This window comes from Doryrhamphus excisus, chromosome 11 (assembly GCF_030265055.1).
Source record: "Doryrhamphus excisus isolate RoL2022-K1 chromosome 11, RoL_Dexc_1.0, whole genome shotgun sequence".
Classification (NCBI taxonomy): domain Eukaryota; kingdom Metazoa; phylum Chordata; class Actinopteri; order Syngnathiformes; family Syngnathidae; genus Doryrhamphus; species Doryrhamphus excisus.
This window is the reverse complement of record NC_080476.1, coordinates 12418321-12432258: the sequence shown is the minus strand read 5'-3', so window position 1 is coordinate 12432258 and position 13938 is coordinate 12418321. Positions and strand designations below refer to the sequence as shown.

Sequence of the window (13938 nt, the reverse complement as noted above, 5' to 3'; positions counted from 1 at the left end):
ACCCACTTTATGTTTACAACCACGAACAAACTGATTTTTAATTACATACACTATGTCTGATTTGTCGTTTTTTGGGGTCGATCTGGTCCAGGTTCAAACTGTGGCTATGAAGGAAGCATAGGAGTTGTTATAAAGTTACATATGCTAATATTCATAGCTTGTGTAGCATCTGTCTCATAAAAAAACAATATAGTAGACATAGTAAGGGAAAATGAGATGTGCATTACCTGTTTACCACCTTCTAGATCAACTTTTTAGCATGATTAGAGCCCTCTAGACATGAAATAACACCCCTATAGTCACCTTTACACTCCTATTACCCAATATAGTAGACATAATAAGAGAAAACAACACATAAAAACCACTTAAACCACCTTATAAAAATATAATTTTTTATCATTAAAGACCTCTAGACATGAAATAACACCCCTATAGTCACCCTTATACTCCTATTACCAAATATAGTAGACATAGTAAGGGAAAATGAGACATGCATTACCTGTTTACCACCTTCTCGATCCACTTTTTAGCATAATTAGAGCCCTCTACATTTGAAATAACACCCCTATAGTCACCTCTACATTCATATTACCCAATATAGTAGACATAATAAGAGCAAATAATACTGAAAACTTGTTTACCACCTTCTAAATATACACTTTGGAACATGATTAGAGACCTCTAGAAATGAAATAACACCCCTATAGTCACCTTTACACTCCTATTACCCAATATAGTAGACATAATAAGAGAAATTAACACATAAAAAACACGTATACCACCTTATAAAAATATTATTTTTCCAGGGTGTACCCCGCCTCTTGCCCCAAGACAGCTGGGATAGGCTCCAGCACCCCCGGTGACCCTTGTGAGGAAGAAGTTGCTGGATGTTCAATATTTGTGTTTCTGTCTTCCTCAGGTCAATGGCAAAGAGTTATCCAAGCCCAGCCATGAGGAGTCCATGCTGGACTCCATCCGACCCGCCAAGGACCCCGTCGTGGTTCAGGTCGTCCGTCAGACCCCCGGCGGTCCGCCTCAGGAAATCCATGTGGTGGACGTGTGCACGCAGACCGACATCACCTTTGAACACATCATGGCGCTGGCTAAGCTGCGGCCTTCCACCCCTCCTGTGCCCGACGTCTGCCCCCTTCTGCTGTCCGACAGGTGGGCGGAGTTCTCATCCAATACGCCACCTGGTGGACACGTCATCTCTTCCTGACCGTTATATTAAACACAGTTGATGTTTGTTACATTAAACACAGCAGCAGGCTAATCCAACAAGCCTTTTACTTGTTTTCCAGCAGCATTCCTGCTTTCTCATAATTATGACTTTTATCCTGCAATTTGGACTTTTTATCTCATTTTTTTTTTGACATTTTTCTCATCATATTGACTTTATCACATAATTATGATTTTTATGTTGTCATTTTTACTTTTCTTTTGATCTTGGAATTCTGACATTTTTCTACTTCCTTGATGTTGCTGTGTTGTTGTTTGTCATATATGACATAGTTTACATTGGACTATGCTAGCTATGCTAGTTCCTTGATGTTGCCGTGCTGTTGTTTGTCATATATTACATAGTTTATATTGGACTATACTAGCTATGCGAGTTTGTTGATGTCCTTGTGCTGTTGTTTGTCATTTATGACATAGTTTACGTTAGACTATGCTAGCTATGCTAGTTCCTTGATGTTGCAGTGCTGTTGTTTGTCATATATGACATAGTTTACATTGGACTATGCTAGCTATGCAAGTTCCTTGATGTTGCAGTGCTGTTGTTTGTCATATATGACATAGTTTACATTGGACTGTACTAGCTATGCTAGTAACTTGATGTTGCAGTGCTGTTGTTTGTCATGTATGACATAGTTTACGTTAGACTATGCTAGCCATGCTAGTTCCTTGATGTCGCTGTGCTGTTGTTTGTCATATATAACATAATTTACATTGGACTATGCTAGCTATGCTAGTTCCTTAATGTTGCTGTGCTGTTGTTTGTCATATATATGACATAGTTTATGTTAGACTATGCTAGCTATGCTGGTTCCTTGATGTTGCTGTGCTGTTGTTTGTCAAATATGACATAGTTTACATTGGACTATACTAGCTATGCTAGTTCCTTGATGTTGCAGCGCCGTTGTTTGTCATATGGGACATAGTTTACATTGGACTATGCTAGCTATGCGAGTTTGTTGATTTTGCAGTGCTGTTGTTTGTCATATATGGCATAGTTTACGTTGACTATGCTAGCTATGCTAGTTCCTTGATGTTGCAGTGCTGTTGTTTGTCATATATATGACATGGTTTACGTTAGACTATGCTAGCTATACTAGTTCCATGATTTCGCTGTGCTGTTGTTTGTCTTATATGACATAGTTTACATTGGACTATACTAGCTATGCTAGTTGCTTGATGTTGCAGTGCTGTTGTTTGTCATATATAACATAGTTTACATTGGACTATGCTAGTAACTTGATGTTGCAGTGCTGTTGTTTGTCATGTATGACATAGTTTATGTTGGACTATGCTAGCTATGCTAGTTCCTTGATGTTGCTGTGCTGTTGTTTGTCATATATGACATAGTTTACATTGGACTATCATTGGACTACATTTCTTTTCATTTGATCTTGGAATTCTGACATTTTCCTCATCATTTTGACTTTTTATGTTGTCATTTTTACTTTTCTTTTGATCGTGGAATTCTGACTTTTTAATTTATTCCTGCTCACACATGCACATCGGAGAGGCGGGAAGCAGGACTGGGCTTTGGCCACCCCGAGAATAAGACATTATAAGTACATAAGTATACAGTGTACTGCAAGTATAAAGTATAAATGGCTGTGTGCTTGCATGAAGAGGAGAATTATTGGAGATCATCCCCCCAGGATGTTGGGGCCACTGATAGCAAAGATAGCAAGATGGCCCCCTCAGGTCTCACGGCAGGTTTACTAGGTGATTAAAGCAAATGGGCTAGTAAAAGGTGGGCAACACATCGGAGCGGGCCGCTTACAGCCTGCGGGCTCGGCCCAAATGTAATCAATACACCCCATAAAAGTCCCATTTCCCGCCACTTCGTAGGCAATCAGGTGCTGATTTGATAGCGATGGCACACGTTTGTCACACGTTGTGTTTGTGATGCTAGCTGATAGAAAGATAGCGTTTAGCTTGTGTGGTCCTGATGCTGCCTCTCACTGAGTGATGGAATAATAATAGAGTGGCAGTTTGAGTTTGAGGAGTGGGGGGGGGGGGAGGGGGGGGATGAGCTTGTTATTCGCAATCGGCTTTACTTTTATCGCACGCACTCAAGCTGTGTGAGCCAAAGCCCTCGACACTCCGCCACCAAGACGAACCCGTCACTCGGAGGAATTGAAAGAAAAGAGAAGGATGCTACTTACTCCGCTTCTTTGTGTCGCCCCGTCTCTCCTGACAGCTGTCATTCCCTTCACACTACGGAGCAGGAGTTCTTCCACGAGACCGACTACCTCTCACCGCTTCCAGTCGACGCTGAAAGGACGGAAGAGTTGGAATATGAGGTAAGATTCCCACTACTCCCACTACCACGAGTCACTCCTAAACACAGCTCTACAAAGACTCCATTTATTTATCATCAAAAACTGTACATACAAAATTAGAATGTGAGGTTCGGCAGTCGTCCGGAAGTCCTCTGGAGCGTAGGTGGAATAAATGAAAACAGAGCGTTTTGGACATCAAAGAAAAATACAGCTGGAATAGGTGCAGATTCTGGAAGATCTACAAAGCTTTCTAGGCTATGCTAGCCATGCTAGTTACTTGATGTTGCTTTGTTGTTTGTCATATATGACATAGTTTATGTTGGACTATGCCAGTTCCTTGATGTTGCAGTGCTGTTGTTTGTCATATAGGACATAGTTTACTTTGGACTATGCTAGCCATGCTAGTTACTTGATGTCGCTGTGCTGTTGTTTGTCATATATGACATAGTTTATGTTGGACTATGCCAGTTCCTTGATGTTGCAGTGCTGTTGTTTGTCATATACGACATCGATTACGTCGGACTATGCTAGCCATGCTGGTTACTTGATGTCGCTGTGCTGTTGTTTGTCATATATGACACAGTTTATGTTGGACTATGCTAGTTCCTTGATGTTGCAGTGCTGTTGTTTGTCATATATGACATAGTTTACATTGGACTATGCTGGCTATGCAAGTATATTGATGTTGCGGTGCTGTTGTTTGTCATATATATGACAAAATTAGAATGTGGGGTTCGGCAGTCGTCCGGAAGTCCTCTGGAGCGTAGGTGGAATAAATGAAAACAGAGCGTTTGGAAATCAAAGAAAAATACAGCTGGAATAGGTGCAGATTCTGGAAGATCTAGAAAGCTTTCTAGGCGATGCTAGCCATGCTAGTTACTTGATGTCGCTTTGCTGTTGTTTGTCATATATGACATAGTTTACGTTGGACTATGCTAGCCATGCTAGTTACTTGATGTCGCTGTGCTGTTGTTTGTCGTATATGACATAGTTTACATTGGACTATGCTGGCTATGCAAGTATATTGATGTTGCTGTGCTGTTGTTTGTCATATATATGACAAAATTAGAATGTGGGGTTCGGCAGTAGTCCGGAAGTCCTCTGGAGCGTAGGTGGAATAAATGAAAACAGAGCGTTTTGGAAATCAAAGAAAATACAGCTGGAATAGGTGCAGATTCTGGAAGATCTAGAAAGCTTTCTGTGGTTATTGTGTGTAGCTGCTCTATAGGAGTCCGCAACTCAATATAAAGGGCCCAAAATTTGCGTAATAGGATGCAATTGTTATGGTTTTATTAATGTAAGCTACTTCTGAAACATCGCAATACCCCTAAAAATCGATTATTTCACCCATGTGGTATCTCCCCTGTAGAGTTTTTGATTCCTTGTTGTAGTAGTTGTTGACAAAAATGGCATTTTCCATGCATGGCGGATTTTTTCTAGATTTAGCACCATAGCTTTTCAAATTACAACAAATCTCTTGGCTATATATCCTGCTTTTGCATGTTAGCTTATTTAGCTTCATTTCATAGTCTTGCTATGACGATAATATTTTCCTGCTGGAAATGTTGAGTGAAAAAACTTGAATGAATTATTTACAACTTAAAGTAGTGAAGTAGTTGTTGTTGTTGTTGTTGTTGTTTTCATCCTGGATTGATTCAACGTTCTATGAACTTGTACTTTAATGCCAAACGTCCTTGAAAACAATGATAAAACATGGCTGCCATGCTGTGTCGGCATGGTACATTTTTAATGATGTTTACCAATTGGGAGACGGGTCCAAACACTAATTGGCTCCACCAGCGAGCAGATCCTTCCAAGGGGGGGGGACTGTGTGTGTGTGTGTTTGTTTGGGGGGGGGGGCAAATACATAACCAAGCGTAATGCTGTGTGAAGTACAGCGGTAACTGAAGTCTAGGGAAATGCAATGTGAGGTAAGTAACTCTGCTAACTCAACTAACTCGTACTCAATCCCATCATTTCTTCTTGTCCGTACTTATTTTCAACCAAATAAAGCCAAATTCATCACAACATATTAATTACAAATTTTAAAGGTATGTATGTATGTAAAGTTAGCCTGCAAGTTTAAATATTACATGTGGAGAACCCCAGGGGTCAATACCGGGACCAAAGCTGTTCAACTTTTATATCTGTAAAGTGACAAAAAACCTAAAGTTGGCAATATTTGCGGATGACATAGTTTATGTTGGACTATGCTAGCTATGCTAGTTTCTTGATGTTGCAGTGATGTTGTTTAGTTTAGTTGGCCCATGCTAGCCATGCTAGTTACTTGATGTCGCTGTGCTGTTGTTTGTTATATACGACATAATTTATGTTGGACTATGCTAGCTATGCTAGTTCCTTGATGTTGCAGTGCTGTTGTTTAGTTTAGTTGGCCCATGCTAGCCATTGTTACTTGATGTCGCTGTGCTGTTGTTTGTCATATATGACATGTTTATGTTGGACTATGCTAGCCATGCTAGTTACTTGATGTCGCTTTGCTGTTGTTTGTCATATATGACATACTTTACGTTGGACTATGCTAGCCATGCTAGTTACTTGATGTTGCTGTGTTGTTGTTTGTCATATATGACACAGTTTATGTTGGACTATGCTAGCCATGCTAGTTACTTGATGTCGCTGTGCTGTTGTTTGTCATATATGACACAGTTTATGTTGGACTATGCTAGTTCCTTGATGTTGCAGTGCTGTTGTTTGTCATATACAGTGAAGAAAATAAGTATTTGAACACCCTGCTATTTTGCTATTTCTCCCACTTAGAAATCATGGAGGGGTCTGAAATTTTCATCGTAGGTGCATGTCCACTGTGAGAGAGATAAACTAAAAAGAAAAATCCAGAAATCACAATGCATGATTTTTTAACAATTTATTTGTGTGATACAGCTGCAAATAAGTATTTGAACACCTGTGTATCATCTAGAATTCTGACCCTGAAAGACCTGTTAGTCTGCCCATTAGAAGTCCACCTGCACTCCATGTATCATCCTGAATCAGATGCACCTGTTTGAGGTCGTTAGCTGCATAAAGACACCTGTCCACCCCATACAATCAGTAAGACTTTAACTTGTAACATGGCGAAGACCAAAGAGCTGTCCAAAGACACCAGAGACAAAATTGTACACCTCCACAAGGCTGGAAAGGGCTACGGAGCAATTACCAAGCAGCTTGGTGAAAAAAGGTCCACTGTTGGAGCTATCATTAGAAAATGGAAGAAGCTAAACATGACGGTCAATCTCAATCGGAGTGGAGCCCCATGCAAGATATCACCTCGTGGGGTCTCAATGATTCTAAGAAAGGTGAGGAATCAGCCCAGAACTACACGACAGGACTTGGTCAATGACCTGAAAAGAGCTGGGACCACCGTTTCCAAGGTTACTGTAGGTAATACACTAAGACGTCATGATGTGAAATCATGCATGGCACGAAAGGTTCCCCTGCTTAAACCAGCACATGTCAAGGCCCGTCTTAAGTTTGCATATGACCATTTGGATGATACAGAGGAGTCATGGGAGAAAGTTTTATGGTCAGATGAGACCAAAATAGAACTTTTTGGTCATAATTCCAATAAGCGTGTTTGGAGGAAGAAGAATGAAGAGTACAATCCGAAGAACACCATCCCTACTGTGAAGCATGGGGGTGGTAGCATCATGCTTTGGGGGTGTTTTTCTGCACATGGGACAGGACGAGTGCACTGCATTAAAGAGAGGATGACTGGGGCCGTGTATTGTGAGATTTTGGGGAACAACCTCCTTCCCTCTGTCAGAGCATTGAAGATGGGTCGTGGCTGGGTCTTCCAACACGACAACGACCCGAAGCACACAGCCAGGAAAACCAAGGAGTGGCTCCGTAAGAAGCATATCAAGGTTCTAGCATGGCCCAGCCAGTCTCCAGACCTGAACCCAATCGAAAATCTTTGGAGGGAGCTCAAACTCCGTGTTTCTCAGCGACAGCCCAGAAACCTGACTGATCTAGAGAAGATCTGTGTGGAGGAGTGGGCCAAGATCCCTCCTGCAGTGTGTGCAAACCTGGTGAAAAACTACAGGAAACGTTTGACCTCTGTAATAGCAAACAAAGGCTACTGTACCAAATATTAACATTCATTTTCTCAGGTGTTCAAATACTTATTAGCAGCTGTATCACACAAATAAATTGTTAAAAAATCATGCATTGTGATTTCTGGATTTTTCTTTTTAGTTTATCTCTCTCACAGTGGACATGCACCTACGATGAAAATTTCAGACCCCTCCATGATTTCTAAGTGGGAGAAATAGCAAAATAGCAGGGTGTTCAAATACTTATTTTCTTCACTGTATGACATAGTTTGCGTATGACTATGCTAGCCTTGCTAGTTTCTTGATGTTGCTGTGCTGTTATTTGTCATATATGACAGTTTATGTTGGACTATACTAGCCATGGTACTTCCTTGATGTTGCTCTGCTGTTGTTTGTCATATATGACATACTTTACATTGGACTATGCTAGCTACGCTAGTTCCTTAATGTTGCTGTGCTGTTGTTTGTCATATATGACATACTTTACTTTTGACTATGCTAGTTTCTTGATGTTGCAGTGCTGTTGTTTGTCATATATGACATACTTTACGTTAGACTATGCTAGCTATGCTAGTTCCTTGGTGTCGCTGTGCTGTTGTTTGTCATATATGACACAGTTTATATCGGACTATGCTAGCTATGCTAGTTCCTTGATGTTGCACTGCTGTTGTTTGTCATATATGACATACTTTATGTTAGACTATGCTAGCTATGCTAGTCCCTTGATGTTGCAGTGCTGTTGTTTGTCATATATATGACATAGTTTATGTTGGACTATGCTAGCTATGCTGGTTCCTTGATGTTGCTGTGTTGTTGTTTGTCATATATGACATAGTTTACGTTGGACTATGCTAGCTATGCTAGTTCCTTGATGTTGCTGTGCTGTTGTTTGTCATATATGACATAGTTTATCTTGGACTATGCTAGCTATGCTAGTTCCTTGAAGTCTCTGTGCTGTTGTTTGTCATATATTACATTGTTTACGTTGGACTATGCTAGCTTTGTGAGTTTGTTGACATTGCTGTGTTGTTGTTTGCCATATATGAAGTAGCTTACATTGGACTATGCTAGCTATGCTGGCTCCTTGATGTCGCTGTGCTGTTGTTTGTCATACAGTATCTGACATAGTTTATGTTGGACAAGTGCAGAGTTCCAGTGTGTATGTCTTTATGTTGCACATCAGCTGGCGACTTCGCTCCTGCTAACATTTGTCAGGTGGAAGGAAGGAGGCCATTTCACACTTGGTTCCCTCCAGCATGTGTGATGTTTGAGGGCGGAGCCACTGGGGCGTGTTGGGGGGTGTTGTTCAAGTTTGTCAGGGGGGAGATGAGGAATTATTTTCATCCAGCAATCATTAGCATATTTGTCTGTTATAAACGTGGATATTCTATTTTTAGCACCAAGTGGAAAAACACTGCAGGTCCTCTGACATTTAAATTCTCCTGGATGAACGTCTCTTATGATCAAAAGTTTTCTACTCATAAATGTACTTTTGGAAAGTTACTTTTCCTGCTTGGGGAAGATACAGTATTTGTATTTTTTTCACTTTATCGTTTCACTTCCACAGGAAGTGGAATTGTGCCGACTCGGCAGCCAAGAAAAGCTGGGGCTGACTTTGTGCTACAGAACAGACGAGGAGGAGGACGTGGCCATCTACGTCAGCGAGGTGAGGACACGCCCTCAGGAAATGCGTTTACATACAGTACATATCCAAGTACATATTCAAGATACTTTGACAGATGTGTTACAGTAATGTTGGCTTCGACACACAAGCACCAGACTCGATCACCAGAACAACAGCTCTTTTTGTTACTTTCAATGACGCAAAGGCCAAATAATATCATCTAATCTAATCTAATCTAACACATGCTAACCCATGCTAAGCTAACACTCAACTCGGAACTCCAGCACACATTTAAAGCAACACACACAAGCATAAGTACTATTTATATCGGGTAATAGGAGTGTACAGGTGACTATAGGGGTGTTATTTTCATGTCTAGAGGGCTCTAATCATGTTAAAAAGTGTATTTAGAAGGTGATAGACAGGTTTTCTATGCTCTAACTACCTAAATATTTTATTAAAAAATTAGGAATTCTACTCCTAATAGTTGGAATCAATAAACCCGCATAAACGAGGGATTACTGTATTGTAGAATTAATTTTTTAAAATATTTTTGACTTTTTTTTTTTGGCCTTTTCTGTGCATTGTAGCATGAGAAAACAAGTTAATATGAGCTAGCTAACAAAGACGTCATGGGAAGTATCTATTTCAATGCTAAAGCCTACACAAAAAAAATATATATATACATATATTAACCAAGCTACAGCGATATTATATTATTGTAGCACCCCCCACCCCCACCCCCCAAATGACTCGGCAACATCTCTGTCTCTCTTTCCAGATCTGCCCCAACAGCATCGCCGCTAAAGATGGTCGCATCCGAGAAGGGGACCGCATACTGCAGGTATCAGCCGGACTCGAACACCCGTTTACAATTTAACCCTGAAATTTTTCATTTTACTTTTGTCTCAGAACATTCCAACTTCATTCATCCTAATTTTCCCTTCCCTTTTCTAATGCTTGTGCTCTTCAGGGTCCAACCTCTCCAACATTATCAGACTATAGGGGTGTTATTTCATGTCGAGAGGGCTCTAATAATGTTAAAACGCGTATTTAGAAGATGGTAAACAGTTTTTTCTGCTTTTACGACCAAAATAAGTAAGGATAATTCATAATGCGGGTGGCACGGCGGTCGAGTGGTTAGCGCGCAGACCTCACAGCTAGGAGACCAGGGTTCAATTCCATCCTCGGCCATCTCTGTGTGGAGTTTGCATGTTCTCCCCGTGCATGCGTGGGTTTTCTCCGGGTACTCCGGTTTCCTCCCACATTCCAAAAACCATGCTAGGTTAATTAGCGACTCCAAATTGTCCATAGGTATGAATGTGAGTGTGAATGGTTGTTTGTCTATATGTGCCCTGTGATTGGCTGGCCACCAGTCCAGAGTGTACCCCGCCACAATTTTATTTATTTATTTTTTAATTAATTTTGTTTTTAATGTTTTACATTTTTTGTCATGTACCGAAGTACGTGGCAATATGACCCTTTTTTGCAGTACATTTAGTGAGTGAAGATTGCTTTTATAGTTATTACCCCATATTTCCACACAGTAAGTAAAATATGGTAGAACCATACTACATATGTACGTGACAAAAAATTAAAAATATATATATTAAATAAATAAATAAAAAACAAAATAACAACAAAAAACAAAGTATATTTGGAAAGCAGGAAGTGAACAAATGTAACAGTTACTTATTGATAAAAAATTAAAAAATAAAAACATTAAAATAAAAAAACTTAAACTACATAAGGAAAGCAGGAAGTGAACAAATGTAACAGTTACTGATTGATAAAAAAATTAAATAAAAACATTAAAATGAAAAAAAACTAAACTAAAAAAACTTAAACTACATTAGAAAAGCAGGAAGTGAACAAATGTAACAGTTACTGATTGATAAAAAATAAGAAAAAAATAAAAACATTAAAATAAAAACAACTAAACTAAAAAAAACTTAAACTACATTAGGAAAGCAGGAAGTGAACAAATGTAACAGTTACTGATTGATGAAAAAAACATTAAAATAAAAAAAGAACTAAACTAAAAAAACTTAAAATATTAGGAAAGCAGGAAGTGAACAAATGTAACAGTTACTGATTGATAAAAAAAATAATAAAAACATTAAAATAAAATAAAAAACTAAACTAAAAAAACTTAAACTACATTAGGAAAGCAGGAAGTGAACAAATGTAACAGTTAGTGATTGTAAAAGTACCAGATGGAGGGGTAGGATTTAATAAGCTTTGCTTCTTCCTACTCCTTTTGGACATGTGGAACTGTGAACTGATTATGGGATGCACTCCATCTGGTACTTTTACAATCAGTAACTGTTACATTTGTTCACTTTCTGTTTTCCTGATATGGTTGAAGTTATTTTTATTTTTATTTTTCATTGTAATCTGATGCATGTTCAAATGAAATAAAACCATTACCAAAATCTTCCATTACTAATAAATGAATCCAACATGGCGTCGCCAATTAAGCACAATAAAGGAGGGATTGCTGTAATTGTGTGTTGGGGTGTTGGGGGAGTCGGCCAGAAGAATGGGGTTGGGGGGGTGGTGGTGGGGAGTAGTTGTTTACGTGTACAGTGGTGCTATTATCCAGCGGTGACGGCACCATTAATCTGGCCAGCAAAAAGATGGACGCTGGCTGTCACGGACCGGTTAATTGTACGGAGAGCTGTATCTACACGGCGTCCTCCACCGGGATCCGACCTCCTTTTCATGTAGCGACTGTACGCACCTGGCGCTGATCCACTTTACATGTCTTGCAGATTAATGGTCGAGATGTTCAAGACCGAGAGGAGGCCATGGCTGTGTTCTCCAGCGACGAGTGGCACAGCGTTCTGTTGCTGGTGGCCAGGCCGGAGCTCCAAGTACGTGCATGCGTGGGCATCATGTGACCTGATGTGCTCCATCTTCAATGTGGACTCATGGATGCTCACGTGACTTTGTTCATCCTCAGCTGGAGGAGGCCTGGCTGGACGACGAGCACAGCGAGTTCCTGGAGCAGCTGAAGATGGAAATGTTGGAGGAACAGCAGCGTGAGGAGATGGACCTCGACGCCTTCCAGGAGGAGCAGGACAGCGAGCAGGTCGGACTTTTGGAATTCTTTGGAAAACTGTTAAATTAAATTAAATTAAATTAAATTAAATTAAATTAAATTAAATTAAATTAAATTAAATTAAATTAAATTAAATTACATTAAATTAAATTAAATTAAATTAAATTAAATTAAATTAAATTAAATTAAATTAAATTAAATTAAATTAAATTAAATTAAATTAAATTAAATTAAATTAAATTAAATTAAATTAAATTAAAAAATTTTCTTTTATAATTTTTTTCAAATTTGTCATTCTGTATTTTTCCACTAATATTAAGCGAGGCCGGCGAGAGCCTCGTAGTCATGAAATAACACCCCTATAGTCACCTTTACACTCCTAAATTAAATTAAATTAAATTAAATTAAATTAAATTAAATTAAATTAAATTAAATTAAATTAAATTAAATTAAATTAAATTAAATTAAATTAAATTAAATTTTTTATTATTTTCTTATTTATTTATTATTTTTTTCAAATTTGCCATTCTATATTTTTCCACTAATAATTAAGCCTTGTAGGTGAGAGTAGGTGAGAGCCTTGTAGACATGAAATAACACCCCTATAGTCACCTTTACACTCAAATTAAATTAAATTAAATTAAATTAATTTTTTTATTCATTTTTTTAATTTATTATATTTTTCAAATTTGTCATTCTATATTTTTCCACTAATATTAAGCTAGGCCGGCAAGAGCCTTGTAGACATGAAATAACACCCCTATAGTCACCTTTACACTCCTATTTTTTTGTTTACGTCACATGGGACGTCACTACGGGATCACCGGATGTAATGTAATGTAATGTAATGTACAACCCAGCGCTAGCATAGCAAAATAATTAGCCTCTTTACCGTGCCTACAAATTCTGTTACTAATTTTAGGCTAGGTTCAATTCCACCCACGGGCATCTCTGTGTGGAGTTGGAATGCGTGGGTTTTCTCCATGGACAATAAATTAATTTCTGTGATATATTAGCCAACGTTTATAAATTGAATATTTGAATAAAATGTTATCTTATTTTATTTTTGATTTTTTTTTTAATTTTGAAGATTGTTTTTATAGTTATTATCCCATATTTCCACACAATAAGTAAGATATGGTAGAACCAGAGAGCAATAAAGAGTGTGGAGTGATTTCTGATTGAAAACAAATTTTGCTTTGTTCAATATTGAAATATTTCTGGCCACCTTATGTTGTATATTTGGAATATGAGGTTTCTTATTTTCATATTTTCATCTATTGTGATCCCCAGAAATGTATTTTCCTTCACCCTTTCAATGTCTACATTACGTCTATTTGTATTTGTAACGTAAACAAAAAAAATAGGAGTGTAAAGGTGACTATAGGGGTGTTATTTCATGTCTACAAGGCTCTCGCCAGCCTAGCTTAATATTAGTGGAAAAATATAGAATGACAAATTTGAAAAAAAATAATAAATACAAATTTTTTTTAATTTAATTGTGTAAAGGTGACTATAGGGGTGTTATTTAATGTCTGCAAGGCTCTTGCCGGCCTAGCTTAATATTAGTGGAAAAATATAGAATGACAAATTTGAAAAAAATACTAAAAAATAAATAAAAATTTAATTTAATTTAATTTAATTTAATTTAATTTAATTTAATTT

At 38.3% G+C, this 13938-nt stretch overlaps 2 protein-coding genes across 7 annotated transcripts in view; one reads left to right on the top strand and one right to left on the bottom strand.

The window, feature by feature from the left end:
* The window catches only part of LOC131137799 (PDZ domain-containing RING finger protein 4-like), a 100672-nt gene that overhangs the window by 82474 nt on the left and 4260 nt on the right, over nt 1-13938 (top strand). For all 5 annotated transcript variants that reach the window (XM_058086112.1, XM_058086111.1, XM_058086114.1 and 2 more), the window contains 6 exons: nt 920-1164; nt 3434-3536; nt 9153-9251; nt 9991-10053; nt 11984-12085; nt 12175-12303. In XM_058086112.1, coding sequence (XP_057942095.1) covers nt 962-1164; nt 3434-3536; nt 9153-9251; nt 9991-10053; nt 11984-12085; nt 12175-12303 — 699 coding nt within the window. In that variant the 5' untranslated portion in view covers nt 920-961. The remainder of the gene's footprint in view (nt 1-919; nt 1165-3433; nt 3537-9152; nt 9252-9990; nt 10054-11983; nt 12086-12174; nt 12304-13938) is intronic.
* Nucleotides 776-13938, bottom strand: part of LOC131137800 (glucoside xylosyltransferase 1-like) — a 51189-nt gene continuing 38026 nt past the window's right edge. Inside the window, exons 9-10 of one of the 2 annotated variants that reach the window (XR_009131977.1) lie at nt 3399-3507; nt 776-1215 (exon numbers count right to left, since the gene is read on the bottom strand). The gene's annotated coding sequence lies outside the window, so the exon portion shown is untranslated. The remainder of the gene's footprint in view (nt 1216-3398; nt 3508-13938) is intronic. The other variant, XR_009131976.1, reaches the window with a different exon arrangement.